Source organism: Dromiciops gliroides, chromosome 3 (assembly GCF_019393635.1).
Source record: "Dromiciops gliroides isolate mDroGli1 chromosome 3, mDroGli1.pri, whole genome shotgun sequence".
NCBI lineage: Eukaryota > Metazoa > Chordata > Mammalia > Microbiotheria > Microbiotheriidae > Dromiciops > Dromiciops gliroides.
This window is the reverse complement of record NC_057863.1, coordinates 122,165,133-122,183,792: the sequence shown is the minus strand read 5'-3', so window position 1 is coordinate 122,183,792 and position 18,660 is coordinate 122,165,133. Positions and strand designations below refer to the sequence as shown.

Below are 18,660 nucleotides of genomic sequence, written 5' to 3'. Positions count from 1 at the left end.
AAATTGTCATAATATATAAACATTTCATTCTCTCAAAAAAAATTCTACAACTATACAGCTGTTTGCTCCATTATTTGCATAGGAAATACCACAATACAAAAATAAGGGGGGGAAGAAGCAAAACAGCAACCAATTTATGCTTTGTATGTACGTTTCCATGTATAAACATATTAAGCCTCTTACAAAATTATTTACACCAAGTGTCAACTATTTACATTTCTTTTTAAGAGCAACTTTTCTAACAAACAAAACTATAATTTATCAAGTTTATGTAAAATTGTCTTCTAAAAAAAAGTTACTATAGTTCCACAAAATAAATAAAGACAAACATATTTTAAAACAAAATTAAATTTTCATTTTTCACTTGAGACCCTTTTTGGCATTTTGCTTATTTATTCTGCCCTTTGGTTAACAGCATTACATTACTATTCTATATTGCATAAATGTAGCAGTTGCATCCTTAAATTTTCAACATGTCATTTAATATTTAAAGGCAGACACTGCGTCAATATTAACAATGGATTAACTAGACTGCACTGTAATTTAAGTAAAATTACTGTGTCTTTTATCTTACTGTACATTACTATAAAGTACATGCAACATCCACATAAAATAAAATTGGCATTGAACCAACAGTACTGCACAAGCTAACATTTCAGTATACAAAAACTGCATCATAAATCCTTCCTTAGTGATACTCTGTTTAGCTTATTGTAAGAGGTTTAACATTTTATATTGTAACTATCCTCATTAAGCCACTGACATTTACAATTTATGTAAAATGCTTTGCCCCTTTAAGCATTCACTTCAATCAGTGCATAAATTTTGCTTTTAAGTACATCTGATTATCAGAGTGGGTTTTTTCCCAGGGTTTTCTTTTTTTACAATAAAGTAATATGGGTAGTGTTTGGAGAAGTAACTTAAAAGAAATTCCATGTGAATGTTCTATTATTTTAAAATCAGTACTTTTGATTTTTCTACAAGAATCCTAAAAAACTTGAATAATCTTAGAGTTGATCTGCACATTTACAAAAATTTGTATAGCAAATATATGCAACACATCCTTAAAAAAAAGAAAACACCACACATTTGTTCAATGGCTGTTTGTGAATTTCCACATACACTGCTTCTTCAAAGAATTTCAGAACATTTAAAAACAATTCAAAGTCAAGTAAAATCTTGACACATTGTAATTCATAATTTCATTCCATGCCTGCCAACTTATTTCGTGTTCTAAAGAGGGTCACAATAAATGATGGTGCTTATGTAAAAACAAGGCAAATATTCACCATCCCCTTCCAATGTATTCTCCCCTCCCCCTTCTTCCCCTTAAAACAAAACAACCCCCCCCTCCCCCAAACCTACATAACTCAACTCCTTGAGATGTGACTACCTGTTACGAGATGAAACCTGCCAAATAAAGCCATATATTACAGCAAGCAGTATCAGGTTCTTAAAATGAATGAACACTTTGGTATTAATAACATAATTCCCTGTTATCTCTCAAATATACAAAATATACACTTCCAGTTTTCAATTTCTTTATGGTAAGTTCATAGTTAAAAATTTGCCAAATCTAACTGCATAACATCAATAATGAATTGCATAGACTCTGACAAGCCTCAAGAAACAGTTCCATCTCAATTCTGGTGTCTTTTCATGTGCAGAGCTAGGTGATCAGAGCGAGAGAAGCTCCGGTTACACACAGCACATTGAAAAGGTTTGGCTCCTGTGTGTTTCCTGTAGTGACGTGTTAATTCATCAGAGCGAGCAAATCTCCAGTCACATCCTTCCCATGTGCACTTGTATGGCTTTTCACCTGCAACAATTAAGGAATAGGAGGAGGTTAGATGGCACGTTCAAATAGAACTATACAATACTATTATCACCTTTCACATCAGAACAAAAAATTTATATCACAGATTCCTTTTCTTAGTCTCCCCAGAAGACTCCAAGCATACCAAAAAGTCTAGATCTTAAAAGCTTCAGAAGATAAGGGGAGGAGTAGAAAGGGAGAGGGAAAAGGAGAGCTTTTGATGATCTATGGAGATAGTAGATGATTTGTTATCTACTTATTATGCAGTTATCTATTCTTTTATACTTATAAACTTGAAAGTGGGCCTGGAAGAAAGATCGTAGATTTAGACATAAGAGACCTTAGGACGTCATCTTGTCCAGTCTAACTCCCCATGGCCTAATTTAACTCTTCCTTTTAAAATATTTCAAAGAATTACTCTACTCTAAGTACAGACCTAAACAATTGTCATAGATTTGGGCCCTCTTACTCCCAAACAACTAAAGTGTTACCTTATTATTTCTCCACATTTTCATTTTGATGCTCTATTCCCAACTATATTAAGACATTTATCCTGCAATTTTTGAACCACTTTTGAAAATGCTTAAATCATTAATTTAATCTTGTCAAAGTAGGGTTTTCAAAAAATTTTCTCTAAATTTGTAAATGGTTATAATTTAGGGTGAAGTGGAAAAGAGACTGAGCTGAATGTGGCAGATTTATACATCTAAAAACCACCTCAAAAATTAGCCTATAAAATCACTGCAAACAATCTACTGTCCTGGAGTTAAGATTTTAAATTATCAACATTTAAAATATTACGGCTGGAGAGGAATGAGCAGAGGTAAAGGGGAAAACGGAACTGGTTTAAATACCTGTATTCTAGTACCTTATAAAAGTGGAGTTTAAAAATGGAATTTTACATGGATGCTAAATGTTTTTCATATTAAACTAAGATGTCTACAATTTGTGGATAACAGTTTTTGCTATACTAATAACTATGCCTCGCATAGGTGCAATAGAATTAAGTAAAATGTTATATATGGCCAGGCAAATAAAGGCTACAAATTATACTACCTGTACTGAATGAGGGTTTTTGTGTTTTGTTTTTTTTGTTTTTTTTAAAGGTATTCCTATTTTTCTTAGAACATTTACACTTCACCTTTCCTAGTGGTTGAAGTGTTTCAATAGAATGCCTTCCCACCTTCTACTCCTTTGCACTGATAGAGCCAAGGAAAGAGGGGAAACCCTAAACTCTTCTCATTTCCCCACTTTAAATTTTATATGTAGGGAAGCTAGGTGGTGCAGTGGATAAAGCACTGTCCCTAGATTCAGAAGGACCTGAGTTCAGATCCGGCCTCAGACACTTGACACTAGCTGTGTGACCCTGGGCAAGTCACTTAACCCTCATTGCCCCACAAAAATGTTTAGAAAAAAAATTTTTTAATTTATTATGTATTTTGAGAGGTGAAGGAATATACAATTCCAAAACTGTACATAATCATGTTTTAACTTAAGACTTCCCTCATAGTCACTTCAAAAGAAATTCCAACTATAATATACTTTTTCAGCTCAATCTAAGGTACTCATCACTAAGTATATTTCTGATGTTAGTTATTTACTTCCAACACCAAACAGTTTTTATATTATTTTATCTCATTGGACAAGTTTAATTTGAACTCAAGTCTTCCTAAACCAGGCCTAGCCCTCTATTGCACCACCAGCTGTCTCCTGGAGGAACTGGCTCTAAGTATGTCTTCATCACTCTTAACCTTTTCAGCCTGTTTATTTTGGACATAGTTAGGAGGATACACTTAATTTCTTATTTGGAGATACCAGCTATTGCTCTTGCTGAAAAACAGAAGTAAATCAAAATAAGGCTATCTTTTTACAGGGAAGGAAAGGGTTTTAAAAAAATTCCTCATGAAAAATATTCTGGAGCCAAGCACACTTGATATGTACTTTTCTGCTATTTATTAGAAAGAGGAATTTATCCCTGGTTTCTGTGGTAAGCAAAAAAATTGCCTAAAATTACTTTATTTTAAAAGAAATCATTTGAGCTCTTTGCTAAATTTAATGAGCAAGACTGGGTTGTCAGAATTTACCTTAATAACTAACAAGGGACAGTAGACCCTTTTGTCCAATATTTTTGTTGGCTATAAAGCAATAAGACTTTGCTGATAGTCTGAAAGTTTACTTTACTGATTGTGTGAGAAATACAGTAGCCATTAAGTTTCTGAAATCTTGGTGCTACTCCAACACTGTATGTCTATAGATTAATTCAATGAAGAATATCCCTGGTTTCCTAGACTTTATTAGAGCCTGATTATTGTATCAAGCAAGATATTTTGCTGTAAAAGGAAAACCCAGCTCCTCCTCCACTTCAGGGAAGCTTCCATGGGATTTGTTAAAGTGTCAACACGACTCAAGTAAAACACCATGGAGGAAGGTGGTACCAACTTCTGGCCAAATAGCACACTCTAGGCCTTTCTTCCGCAGCCAGAAATACTCTACAGAGTACTTCTGGGAAACTGAACTGCTTTCCTTTTAAGTTATATTTCAACAGGATCGAGGTTTCATAAGTTTAATTGGATTTTTGCACAAACCCCATTCCAGTGCCACCAAATTTAAAATATTTTGTTAGGCTCTTTCAACATGAAATGTATTTTTCAAGTTCTTGCAGTTAATATAAAGCTTTCCAACAGCTAAGAAAAATTACATGTTTTCACAACTTGGAAAACAAGCTCCCACCTTCTTAAATTTATGTATTATATAATTCTATTTAGGAATTATGAAAAATTAGCAATCCTAATCTTTGAAGAAAAATATTAACAAGTTAACTATGCATCTAAAATAGCCTTCATAGAGTGAAGGTTTGAATACAGTAGTAAAAGGTAAGGAGGAAAATGCTTTAAGAAAGCAAACTGGGAAATGGACATTATGAATAGGTGCCTGTAACTTTGCCTTAATATCACATTTAAATATTCCATTAGCAAAACAGAACAGCTGCTTTGATTGATTTAAAAACACATAAGTATTGTTCCAAACTATGCATTGATAATAATATAAAGCCACTTGTGAAATCTGGCTTCTTAAGAAGAGTGGCTTAATGGAGGTAGCATTGGGGTTTTAAATACCTAGACTCTCTGGAACCACAAGTGGGAACTCTGGCAGCAGGGAAGCTCATTTTAAGATGGGAAAAACTCTTAACTTAAAAGGAAGATTCACCTAGGCAATTCTGAGAAGTGTTATGTGTAGAAAAAGCTATCCTAAAAAGGAGTAGCAGTGTATGGTGAGAGAAAATTCGATATCAAAGTCCCTCTTTCCAAAGGCAACTGAATTTCATTCTGCCAACAGATTATTATTTGTAAATCTTTTAAGGAGACAAAGGCTACATTAAAAAATTCCCTCTTCATCTCAATGTATTTACTGCCAAATACACAGAAAACCTAGTTAAGAAGGTAAAATCAATTAATGCAATTGGAAATTGTAGCTTGAGAAGGACCGAGAGAACAATACTTTCATGAGAATACTGTCAAGATCCTTCTAATAAACACATGTGGCAATAGTAGGAGAAACAAACACTTTTCTGCATCAAAGGAGTCAAAACAGTCAATTCATACATCTCTCTCTAACTTATGTCAATCCAGTGACTACAAAGGCAAAAACAGAACCTGGCTGAGTGCTTGAAGGTTATGCAAGTAGATTTTGAGCTCCAGCAGGTCCTACCAGATCCTATCAAACTAGATCCCCATCATCTAATCTGGATGCCCATCACCTAAGATTACATTAAGGAAGCCTGGTCAATAATACTTGGCCACAACTACTCAAGAATGCCATTTATTAAAACATAAAAGGATTACAGAGCTGAGTCAATGGGCAGATACCAACACCAATAAAGCCACAACTTCTAAAGTGTGGCAGTACACATGTAACATTAAACAATCAAGCAAACCCTGCTTACCATGTGTCTAATAGATGCCAACACTATGCTAAGAGCTATGGGGAATAATACAGAAGTAAAATAAATGATCCCTGCTTTCCCAGGTCTTAACATAGTATGTATGTTTTGTCTAACTGATGTGAAAACCCGACTTGACAATCCCCAAATCTTAATCTTCACTTTTTGTACAGAGCAGATAAGCAATTTAAAAACCTTAGTAATTTAAAGCATTATTTTGAAAGGAAAATATATAGGTTCATGATTCTTTTTATGAACTTACTGTATTTGCATCACAGTAATATTACCCAAAATGCGTAAGCTTTTAATGGGCTGTGAAATAAAGATCTTACATTAAGAACTGGAAGACTGGCCAGTTAGTTGACAATGCCCCCCCCCCCCAAGATACCTACCCACTTAAGGGCTTTTTTAAAAACCTGGGATAGATTTAGCGGGGCGGGACTTTTTCACAAACCTCACTGAAATTGCATTTGCTTCAATTATTTAAAAATTTAACATTTTTAAATAATTGAAGCAATCTCAATTTCTTCATCAGTCTTCAAAAGCCTTCAACCACCCTGCCAAAAAGGTGCATGACACACAAAAGCCTACTTAAAAAGGTGATTAAGGAACTATATACATTGGGATGGTGTTTTGCTCTTTTTATAGATCAGTTGGCCTCAAAAGTGTTGCTGGCTGCTGCTGGGGAAGCTCCTAGAGTAGGAGCATGATGTCAAGTCCCACAGTGATGTCAGCCAGACCTGGAATTTTAGTACTGTTCAACACACAATATCTGTGCAAATCACTTAAACCAAAGACAAACTCATCTCTTGCCTGCACCCTACCTTAAGAAGCTTCCATACCAACAGATATGACAAGTCTAATAGAATTCAGAGAAATTTCTTTTGGTATTTGACTCAACTCCATCTAGGGGAAGACCTTTCTTTCTCTCAGCTTTTCAAAAATTATTTTTAAACCACATTAATCTGTATCTGTTTATGTTGTTTTACAAGTAATTTTTTAGTCATTTCAAAAGTTGTACATGTTTTGCTTTCCCCAGTTACAATACTTCATTTCAACAAGGATTTGTCTTCAGTTTATGTGATGACCATGTTCAACTATGACCATGCTGAGCCTTCTAAAATTTTTAGACTGAATTGTTTACTTAAATAATCTTTTCATAAGGGAAATTGGTTTGTCTTTTGTGATCACACTATATACTGAACCATATTTCTAAACTTAAGAAAAGCTCTATACTGTGTGCATGCACACAGAGAAAGACAAGAGATTTAAGAACCAGGACTGTAGATATCACCTACTCCCAATTCTCTCATCTTATAAATGAAACTGAGGCACAGAGAAGTTCTGACTTGATATAATAAGATCAAACAGACAAAGAGGCAGAGGCAGAATGTGAACATAGGCCCTTTGGCTCCAAATGCATTTCACCCATGCTCTTTCCTTGATCTAAAGAGTTTGCCTTACTGTACACACAGACTGTATGGAGCAGTATGAAGGTATACTGAGTTCAGTAACAGAACCAATAAAACTACACTGAATCAATGAAGTACTTTGAGGTTCAGGCCTAAGACTGACCCTCATTATAGGAAAAGTCTGAATTTCTAAGCTTCACAAATTCAGGGCACCTAAAACTTTTTTTTTTTTTTGCCAAGATATAGTTAGGCAGGAAAGCAAAATTCTGTAATGAATCCCTCTGTCTCCTAGTTTTCTCTACGTTTGGTAACAAAATTTCTTATAAAGTATGATGCTAGAATCGAGCTGCCTCATTAATAAGACACAAGACATATATTTGGATTTTTAAAAGTATATTAGGGGGGTAGCTAGATGGCGCAGTGGATAGAGCACTGGCCCTAGAGTCAGGAGTACCCTTGGTTCAAAAATCCGGCCTCAGACACTTGACACTTACTAGCTGTGTGACCCTGGGCAAGTCACTTAACCCCAATTGCCTCACTTAAAAAAAAAAAAAGTATATATGGGGCAGCTAAGTGGCACAGTGGATAGAGCACCGGCCCTGGGGTCAGGAGGACCTGAGTTCAAATCCAGCCTCAGACACTTAACACTTACTAGCTGTGTGACCCTGGGCAAGTCACTTAACCCCAACTGCCTCTCCCCCCCAAAAAAATATTATTAGATTTGATTTATGGGAGGATCCTAGAGTCAAAACTTCACTGCCAGCATTACAAGTAGGAAAAGTACTTTTCTGAGGTGATAATATATTCATGTACATACGTTACATGCTACACAAATGGCTTGATTCCTTGACAAGGTTCCTTCCTATCCTTGAAAACCTGAATCAATTTACAGCATAGTCAAACATGCAGCTTGTCACACTCGTCAAAATTGAAAGTTTTATCTATTTTTAAATCAGCCATTAGAAATAATCCTGGAATACACCTAACACCAGATGGGACAGAAATGATGCTACCAAGATAGGCTAATTCAATACTTTTAATTTTTCACTAATGGTGATATGGGTCCCGTAGAAAACTATCATATTCAAGACCAGAGATATCTTTTCCAGAATGAAAACAAATTAATCTTTGATAATACTCTGTCCTCCAATTAAAATAATCCCAAAACAAAGTATCTTTAACCAATTTCTCTTATGAATGTTTTCTTTATTAGCTCATGTCCTACAAAGAAAGGTTAGGTCTTCTCAATGAGGAATGGAAATTTAAAATCTTCTATTCTTAAAACAACAAAACCATCTTTGACAAAAGAAAAAAAAAATCATGTGTTTAAAAGCATAAAGTATAACAAATTTTCAAGCTATAGACAAGAATTTTCAGAATGCACTTCAGTGAAGCTCTTGGTAATAGATCTGAAATTCTGGTCCCAAATGGCGATCTCAAGATAACAAAAATCAGGTGTGTAATCAATCCCCTTCCAATTGATGGAATGCCATCTATCATCTAATTCAGATCCTTAAGAGAAAGATGAATACAAATACTAAACATTAGTTTCCATGCCTTGCCCAGTCACACAGCTCCTGTTCTAAATCAATTATTAACATTAAGCACCTACTGTGTGCTAGGCACCATGCACATTGCTATCTTCCTGATTCTAAGGCTATCAGCTTAAGTAAGATTGTCAGGTATTAAATATATACGTTAAAAAAAAACCCACAATTATAAAATTATTCTTTTCCATTCCAAATAATTTTGACCAAGTTTTAAAAATAACATCATTTGAAATTTAGCCAAGATATCTTTAGATCTTATCTATTCCTTCTATAAAGGACTGCATTTCAAGGTCATCTCTAAGAATCTTTTTGCCTCTTATGTAAAAGGGGGGAGGGAGAAGTGCAGAATAGGGGTATCTGAATGTGATTTCAATGGTGTAGGTAATTTCTAGTAAGATAACTCCTTTACCAGTACCTTCCTTCCACAGTTCAGCCTTTGAAAGTATCCTGAGGCTCTGAGGTTAAGTAATTTGCCCAAGATACAGCTTCAGAGGTAGACCCTGAAGAGTAACATATCCACTCTTTCAAGTCTATTATAGATCTCAATTTCCATCACAAAATGAAATTCATCCTACAGATACCTAAGTTACCCCAGTCTCACAAAGCACATGATAAACTGTAGTTGTTGAATGTGCTACTACATTGTGTTCATGGTAAAAATATTCTAATTTGCAAAACTGAACTCTGTATGCCTAGAGCAGTGCCTGGCACATACTAGGCACTTAAAAATACAGAATTTAATCGAATATAATCTCCTAAGCATTTCCATTAATGCCATCACCCAAAAAGGATGCCAATACAAAATTCTAAATGGACAATAATCCTTAAGGAGAAACGTATAAGCATTTGAAATCAATGCAATTATAAAAATAAAGGAGCAACCTCAGAAACCATTGCTAAACTTGAGTTAATTTCCTAGGTACTAAATCCACTCTCTGAAAGAAAATCTTTTTTAAACCATTTCAGATCGGAAGTTTTCTTGAAGCTAACTATGTACTTAACCAACTATATACCCATATATCTCAGTCTCCTTATTTGTAAAATGGGGACAATACTTGTACTTGTTGGCAAAGGAAAATTTTTATAAAACCTTAGAGTGGTAAATGTGACCCAGTTATTTAATAAACTTTGGTTCAATACATGCATCATAACACAGTAATATATTGTGGGGAATGTTCCATGGAAGTATAGAGCATTAGTTGTTTCTATATAAATGCCCTTGACTGATGCTTTTTGAGTTCTTATCTTTTAAATCTGAAGTAAGAGTAAATAGTCTCTAAGAAAATAGGTTAAGGCGCTGAGCACATGAACTTTGTTGTCATCCTTTGATTGCTTTCAAAGCCTTAATGCTAGTTTCCTGGTTCTGGGCCATGTTCTAGATCACTAAACTTAATGGGGGGGAAAAATGACCTTCACATAAGAGGCTACCAAACACAAATTTCCTATCTCTACATACTAGATGGCACTGGAATAATTTCTAAAAGTTAACTACATTTTTCAGTTAATGAAACATCTCCATGTGACTAGGAAATAAATGGTAAAGAAAAAATATAGATGACAAACATAGAACTGAAAAAAATGTCATTTAAAAAAGGCTTTTAAAATTTTTTCTGCAAATATGTTTAAAACATATCCAACCAATACACCTAATGTTAAAGAAATCATTCAGTTTATTGCCCAAAGCACTGATGCTTTGGGGATACCTTTTCAATTTTCTTTTAAGCTAACAACCAAAAAAGGCCTATTCGACAGCCCTGAACCCTTTACTAACTTTAAAAACATTAGAGTACTTACACTTTGATTTACTTTAGTGCCTACATGTCAGATTAACATGACTTCTTGACACTGATACCTACAGATCAGTTTCCTAACCTTTTTGGTTTCATAGACCTCCTTTGGGAAGTCTGATGAAGACCACAGACCCCTTCTGAGAATATATATTTTTTAAATGTATAAAGCAGACTAAGATCAAAGGAAACCAAAGGTTTAACCACTCTAAGCCTTCATTTCCATAACATTTCTATTTATCTATCTCCCACAATGAGGAAAGTGCTTTGTAACATCTTAGAAATTAAGAGAAAAGTGGAGTTATTTTTTAAAAGGACATTTCCAAGCAAAATTTCCTAACATGCTGAATTTTCTCCAGCAGGAAGTGAAACAGTTTACTAAATAGGAGTGAAAATACTTTGAAAATTACCCATTTAGTCAAATCTTAATAGAAAAAACAAAGTGCACCTTGACTTGTTTAAGGCATAAGTATTTTACACAACTGGTGGGGGTGGGGAGCATACAAAGAGATAGCACAGACAAATTTAAAAGGCATTGTCTAAGAACTCAGCAATAAGGAGAAAACAACTTCAGTGCTCTATGACTACTGAAGAACGGGTTTAGCCAGATGAACAAGTCTGCTAAAGCCCTCCCCAAGGCATTTGAAAGACTATCAAACAAAACTTTATTAAACTGGATTACATGGCCTCACTCGCTGGTTAGATGTTGAAGAAAAAACTTCTTAGTGAATAAATGAAAAAAGTTGATGCATGTGAACCAAACCAGTAATGACCTTTTTTATTTTAATGTTTTTTGGGTTTTTTTTTTAAATTACAGCCCCAAAAGAAAAGGCTACAGTTAAGAGTTGTTTGCTATCAATATGCTAACAGGTCAAGTTCCTGAACCCTCTAGTATCAGCACTAAAAGCTTAAGAGTACTAAAAATCTGACCAGGTTGAAGAGCTATTTAGATACAACTGGCTCCAACAAGGAGATAACCAATTGAACTACAATCTTCCTTTACCAACTCTGTTCTCTATTTTACAAAGATTTTCAAAGACTTAAAATCCAGTAAAAAGAAACAAATTTTAAAAAGTAAAACAAGGCCCATATGGAAAACGTAATATGTAGGTATTTTTTCCTTGGGGTTTTTATCATGTATATTATTTGTTCAACATTATCACGTCTAAACCTATTTTAGGTAATTTGCCTTGACTTAGAAAAGCAGAATCTTTAGGATAACGTTCCATGAGTTTTGCATATAGTAGGTCCTTAATACTATATTATGTTTCTATCAAATCAACATCAAGCCACGTTTGTGTCTGGTATCAGCCAAAACCTGTTATTTTTTAAGTGATAGAAAATGAAGATGTCCTTTCATCTCATTTTCAAGATTCAATCAAAAGGCCAAGGACTTCTAAATAAAAATACCTCATCTATTAGAAACAGAGTTTAGCATTGCCATCTCTAGAATATCAAGTCATGGCTCCTACTAGAGGTACAAAATGTCTGCAATTCTATTCCTATTAAGTCTGTTCAAGCACTGACCTTTGTTCAAATGCTTTTACTTCTTTAATGCAGCAGTTACAGATAACTACTTCATTTATCAAAACTCAATTTCCATAGTAACAACTAGCCTGGGGAGATTCAAGTCTTTACACTAATCCAACAAACCATTCAAAGTAACTGTTGAATACTCTTGTTTCCATAGCAATGACAGAATAATACATTTTGCTAGGTCATTGCTTATATTAACAAACTTTCTTTGAACTTCAGGTAATACCATATTATTCGGGCACCTTCCCCCCAATTCCCCCTCTTTTCCTAAATGAAGGCTGCTTTTAAATTCACAGCTTTAAAAAGACTTTTACCTGACTGTAAATATATTGGCTATAACATAAACCATCAAGAGTACTTCAATATAAATATACTTTAGCACCTGCCTAAGATTATAGTACTGATCAATGCTGTTTTAAGAATTAAAAAGCTATTGCCTGTGGAAATAGGTATATATTATACAAAATTACTTTTCTTTTTAAAGGTTCTAAATATACAAATTCTAGTTTTCTGACATGGGTAAATCTCAGATTCTTCTTAAATAAAATATTCTATCATCTCCCCCACATATTTAAGGAAAATAAAAATAAATTTCTTGACTTGCAAACTCTAGCCAATTCCCGGACCACTTAATATTGCAACCCCACCTATTTAGGCCCTAACCTGCCTAGAAAAAATGCACATAAAAGAGGTATTTTTAGGTGAACTGAACAAGGTGAAATCTAAAAATATTAGCACAGCAATTATATTTAAATTGCTAAAAAGAAAAAAAAAACTTTAGTAATCATGGTGACAGATCACCAGATAAATCATTTCCCAAAGGGGAAAAAGTTAGTTCTTTTTAAATAGTTTTTAAACCTGAAATAACATATGCCATTGAGGTTTTTAAATCCATTAGTAAAAATCACTGTTTACATTTTTTGAGGAATTGAGAGCCAAATGACAGAACCACCTCTTCTCACCATTCTGGAACCATACTGTCCTGGATGTTTTAACTTAACTGGAGGCTTGAGCCAAGCCCATGCTGAAAAGGTAGGCCATTAAAAAAAAAATAAAGTTGACAGGAGAAAGAGATCAAACAGGTTCTGGCTTTTAAAAGGATGAATACCACTTATGCTATTTACACAACTCCCAGAATTAACTAGAAAATTACATACCAGTATGAGTCCTCAGGTGAGCTTTTAAATGGGAAGACTTTGTATAAACTTTTGTGCAGCCTAAAATAAGAAAGGAGAGAAAAAATAGCTTGTCATTTTGTAGAGCCTTTTGAAATCTTGATGTCTGATGATTCAATGTTTAAAAATCAGGCCGAAACCCCTCATGTTAAATTAATAGATATTTAAAGCTTCACGTTTAAAATGACGTTTTTACTAAAGTATTACATTGGCCAAAAAAACAAAAACAAAAACAAAAACAAAAACAAACCATTAGGAGGCTTGTTCTCATACATAATTAAAATAAACCTAGGAGTCCAGTCACAACTGAAAAAATCTGCGTTTACTCATTCCAATACTTTTATCCTTAAGTTTTTAAAAAACTCTTAAATGTCCTCTAGAGTTAACAACTTAGTTATTATTACTCCAGATTACAGTAATTTTCTATATTTCTACATTTGTTTCTTCATTCAGCATTTGTCATGCCATATCATGTACCACAGTAAATAAATTACACCCTGTATTTATTAAAGGCAAAAACTATCTTCTGTCAGCAACTTGTCCAAACCTACATTGTGGTAGTCACTTCACATTTGGGATCACAGATATAGTTACAAAACAACACTATTTTTGTAGGCCAAGAAAAAAAATGTAGGCTAAGAGGCCTCCCTTTCCTTCTCTTCTACCCACCCAAATCTCCCTCCAAGGTCCTGTTTAAAATATATGCAAAGGAGAATCAAATAACCATAGGTGAAATTTAAGCCTAGCTTCAAAATACTTTATATGTTGTCAGCTTCTAATGTATAACTTCCATATTCAGTCACAGTATGGAGTGCAAGCTATGTGTATCTCATAGGTGACTCCGGCAAGAGAAAATTTCCCAGACTGACTTCCTGAGTAGTGTAGTTACATACACATATACACATACATGGTTTTGGTTAATAGTTCAAAGACTACAGGAATCAAATCTTAAATTGAAATTTGAGAATGTCCGTTTAAGTACCACACTAAATTGTCGAAGTTCTAACAGGATTCTATTTTTCCATATACTATCTCATTACCCAAAGGTATTTTCTTTTTTATGAAAGAGGTGGGGGCAGCTAGGTGGCGCAGTGAATAGAGCACCAGCCCTGGATTCAGGAGTACCTGAGTTCAAATCCGGCCTCAGACACTTAATACTTACTAGCTGTGTGACCCTGGGCAAGTCACTTAACCCCAATTGCCTCACTAAAAAAAAAAAAAAAAGAGGTGAAGTTTAAAAATATCTTTTTCCCAAAAAAACTTGAATTTTCATGCCATAACTATTATTAGCAGTGCATGTCTTTGGATCCCAAATTTGCTGAAAGAATAAAAATAGGGAGCCTGATCTTGTTACTGACAAGTAGCATTTTCCTAAGAAGCTTTCATTTTAAAATTGAAGTTTAAAAGAGTAACAAAAATGCTAACTATGATGACTGGTGCTCTACTAGGTAAGCTGACTTACCAGGATAATCACAGTAGTGGATCCGTCTCTTCTCTAGATCTGGGTTACTCCTTCTATTGTATCTGACTGTTGGGATATTCTGTGAAGTAATTGGCAGGGTGGCTGGTAAATTTGGATTGTGAATTGCCAGTTTAGAAGCAATTGTAGCAGCATAAGAAGGAGGGGGTGTTAAATTCTGCAACATCTCTGCTTGTCTGTCTGGACTTCCAGGCTCTGAACTTGGTGGCGAAGGGGGGAAGTAAGTGGCCTGTTGTGGAAGAAACTGATTTGGCATTGTGTATGTGCAGGGGGGCATACCCTGGAATTGCTTCATTGCAGTCTGTGGAACAGCTGAGGTGAGTGTATTAAGGCCTGCCATGGCTGCTGGCATGGAGACATTAAGTGTGTCCATTACTGCTGTCTGGTTTGTAGAACTGGGCATATCTAAATCCGGTGAACTCAAAAGCTGGTACAACTGACCCTGTTGGGGAGTGACAGAAAGATGAAGATCTGGTGTTGGAAGTTCTTGCTTGATGAAAATGTTGTTCACATCTGGAGTTGCAGTCTGGTGGGAGCTGAATATACTGGTGAATTCAGGGAGAGCCTGAGTGGGGGCTGGGGCAGGGGCAGTAGTTTCACTCTGATGGCTGAAAATGGTCACAGGTTCTGTCTTGATGTGGGTCACGCACGGTCTCTGAGTTTTGTACAAGCCAGTTCTCAGGTGGGTGATGTCAGGGAGGAAGACATTCATGTTGATACTGTAAGGTAACCCTTCACTGTCCGTGAAGAACTGGTCTACAACTGAGGCACTGTCTCTCCTGTACTTCTTATGCTCTGGGATGATAGTAACTGGCGGAAGCTGAGGTGTCAGATACTTCTCCATTTCACATCTCGTCTAAAAAAAAATATTCAAACACACATAACCCACCTATTCTTAATCATTTATATCTGAGAAATAAAACATGTTATAAACTTGGAGGATGGGGGTGCAAAACCTAATACAGACCCCTTGACTATTCCAGTAAAGCACATTAGCGCAAATCTCCCAGTGAGCTATAAATATAGCAAGACATTTACTCTGGCCATTCTGTCTTTCATAATTAGTTCAGAGACTGAAAATTACACCACCACCCAATAAAAAAAAATAACCCCAGACAAAAAAACTAAAGGAAAGGGAGACAAAGAAAAAAGGAAGCAAGAGTAAAAATACCATTCCTTTCTGATGCAATAAAGTATTACCCATTAAAAAGCACATGATTTTTGTCCTATTAGTTTATTACAATTAAAGCACTGTATTATTATAATGGTGTATTATGTCTTCCAGTCTTCACCATAATATAGAGATTATTTTTACTGTCTTTAAAGGCTATTTCCCCTTGTTAAAAATTAAAACATTCAAAACAAAACATATCCCCTGGATATTTCGGTGACTTGTATTTAACAGTTTAAGGAAAACTTAAACAATGTTTCCCCCCCAAAAAAGTGACCTTTGAACAAAATATTTGTTTAAACATTCATTTTTATCAACAGATCCCGTAATTGGTTAATATGATAATGAAATGTTCCTATTCATATCCCTATCTTAAACAGATCTTTAATTACCTAGGGGAAAACCATTCCCTTGGTACAGTGGTGCTAAGGAGCCCGTGGGTGGATAGTGCCTGATACATTACCAGCACAGTCATCAGCAAAACATTTATCATGTACTCTTCAGTAGACAAATGCTACATTCCCCCTTACTCTGTAAAAAGTCCAGCCATCTCTCTCTCTCTCTCTCACACACACACACATATTCACTCACTCTCTCTCCCCCCTCCCTCTACACCTGAATAGATAGCTCACTCAAACTCACAATCCTGAAATGTTAATCACAGGATTAGGTAGTAATTTTCTAGTCCTGCGTAATTTCAAAAGGAGTTTCATTTCTGAACTTGATTCACTTACTGAGGATATGTACTGGATTTCCCGGACTAACCTCCCATTTAAAAATAAAAATTAACATGTCATGTGAGCTCCACATCTCTGACAAATGACATTACCATCTAACAAACCTGTGACATTACTCCCCACCAAGCAGAAGCTTGTCTGTTCAAGTACACAATAGACCAAAAGGGGCTATTAAATAGTGTCTTGAAATAAAAGTAAAGTAAACCCTTTCGTGCACTAGGTTCACGTTGTGGTTAGTGGTTTCTGATTTTAGCTCTTCCAGCTGTTTGCATGTGGGTACGTTTCCAACTTTTTTTTCGGGACAGGCTAAAAGTCCCGGGAAGTTTTTTCTGGGCTATATGACTCTCTGCGTGGGCGAGAGAAACAGGCGGTTGCTCTAATTCTGCTACTAGGCAAGTGCAAAGCCAACTGCAAGCTTTCAACACTGATCCAAGAGGAAATTTGCGCGCACACTCCCAAGAAAACGACTCTCTCACACACGCAGTCCCTTTCGTCCCTTCTCTCTAAGAGGAACTCACGTCCACACAAGTAGCAACCTCACCACTCTCCTCCGTTTCCCAACCACAGCCCCACCACGAGTCTAGAACAGGTTAAGGAAGCCAAGATTTGAGCCTTAGTCTCCTAAGGAGAGCATTCCCCAGCAGCCCCTTTCGCGTTTCTACTTCACTTTACAAGGGAAAATCATTCCAAACGCCAGCACCCCCCAGCAGGTAGGGTTTTCAGGAAGACGGGGGCTTCGGGGTGGAGGGGGAGAAATCAAGCGTTTAAAACTGTGATTCCGTATTCCTTCTAGACATAGAGACGCATGTTAAATAGACACCCCCCCCATTCCCTTTTTAAATCTTTCCAGTCGGTTTCACTCCATAACCAGTGTGTGCTGAACGGCACCCCGACTTTTCCCTCCGCTAATGCGAGTCCCCGAACCTCCAAACACAGGGCGGAGGTCCCCCTCCCCCCGCCTCCATCCACGCCCTAGCGCCACTGTCCCTCTCTACCCCGAAGGGGAGAGTTACTGCGGGACACACCCGGAGAGGCGAGCGCGCTTCTTCCTACCTGGACCAGCTCCTCGGCCGGGAGCCTGGTGCTCCCCGGCTGGGGCTGTTGCTGCTGTTGGGGCGGCTGCTGCTGCTGCTGGGGATGGTGGGCATGGTGGTGCGGGTGCTTCATCTCCTCCCCGGGGAAGAGCGCCGCTTCCCGGGCCGCGTTCCCGGCTCCCAGCACGGGCTTAAGCTGGGCGAACACGGGCTCGTCCTGGGGCGGCGGCTGTTGCTGCTGCTGCGGCACCGGCCCCAGCCGGGCGCTCATGGTCAGCACCCTCGTAGCCATGGCTATGCTGGCTCGCTGGCAGGGCAGCTCCGGGGACAGAGCCGCCGCTCCGCTCGCTCGCTCGCTCGCTTGGGCAGAGGCTGTGGATGGAGCGCGCTCCCCGCCTCCGCTCCGACCCCGCAGCGAGGACTAGGAAGTTGGGTTGGGGGGGCCGGGAAAAGGAGAGGGGAGACACACCAAGAGGTGAGGGAGGCTCCGGTCTCTCCCACCCACCGATCGACCCCCGCCTAGCAGCAGCGGCGGCGGCGGCAGAGGTTTAAATTTTTAAAAAGAAAGAAAAAAAAAACAGGAAAAAGAGAAAAACACCCAACAACAAACAAGCCCAAAGTCTTCCACTCGGGGCACGCTTGAACTCCGACGTCCCGTCTTCCGGGCTGCCACTTTCTCCGCCGCCCCACCCCACTACAACACACCCCGGGATTCCAGCTCCCACGGCTCCACGGAGCAAACGCCCGTACCTGGCCCCGGCTGTCTACTGACACATGATGCCCGCCTCTATTTCACCCTACTCCAAGGAGGCGGGGCTCCGGCTCTTGACTGGCGGGGCCAGTGGCTTATCCGAAGGCTCCTGGGCCGTCCCTGCGTGGGCGGCTAGCCTATGAGAGGGAAGAGTCTCCTTAAATTAAAAAAAAAAAGAGAGAAGGCCCCGCCTTCCCTCTCTGGGACCGCACCCCTCTCAGGCCACGAGCGGAGCATCGCGCAGGCCAGCGTCGCAGTTTGTACACAAGTT

At 37.5% G+C, this 18,660-nt stretch overlaps 1 protein-coding gene across 2 annotated transcripts; it reads right to left on the bottom strand.

Moving 5' to 3' along the window:
• Window positions 1-1,359: 1,359 nt before the first annotated feature.
• On the bottom strand, window positions 1,360-18,392 carry KLF5 (Kruppel like factor 5). 2 transcript variants are annotated; one of them, XM_043996070.1, is made up of 4 exons: window positions 17,658-18,392; window positions 14,679-15,552; window positions 13,199-13,258; window positions 1,360-1,819 (listed from the first exon to the last, which is right to left on the bottom strand). In XM_043996070.1, exons 1-4 carry the CDS (start codon window positions 17,928-17,930, stop codon window positions 1,641-1,643), a joined length of 1,386 nt encoding a protein of 461 aa, XP_043852005.1. In that variant the 5' UTR covers window positions 17,931-18,392; the 3' UTR covers window positions 1,360-1,640. The 2 variants fall into 2 exon arrangements, with proteins under 2 accessions (XP_043852005.1, XP_043852006.1); XM_043996071.1 differs by having other exon boundaries at window positions 14,976-15,552.
• Window positions 18,393-18,660: the final 268 nt, after the last annotated feature.

Coding starts and splice junctions, on each gene's coding strand:
- KLF5 (XM_043996070.1), bottom strand. CDS start 17,930: ATGGCTACGAGGGTGCTGACCATGAGCGCCCGGCTGGGGCCGGTGCCG. Junction 15,553..17,657: donor CGGCCGAGGAGCTGGTCCAG/GTAGGAAGAAGC, acceptor ATTTTTTTTTAG/ACGAGATGTGAAATGGAGAA. Junction 1,820..13,198: donor TCACCTGAGGACTCATACTG/GTATGTAATTTT, acceptor TAATTGTTGCAG/GTGAAAAGCCATACAAGTGC.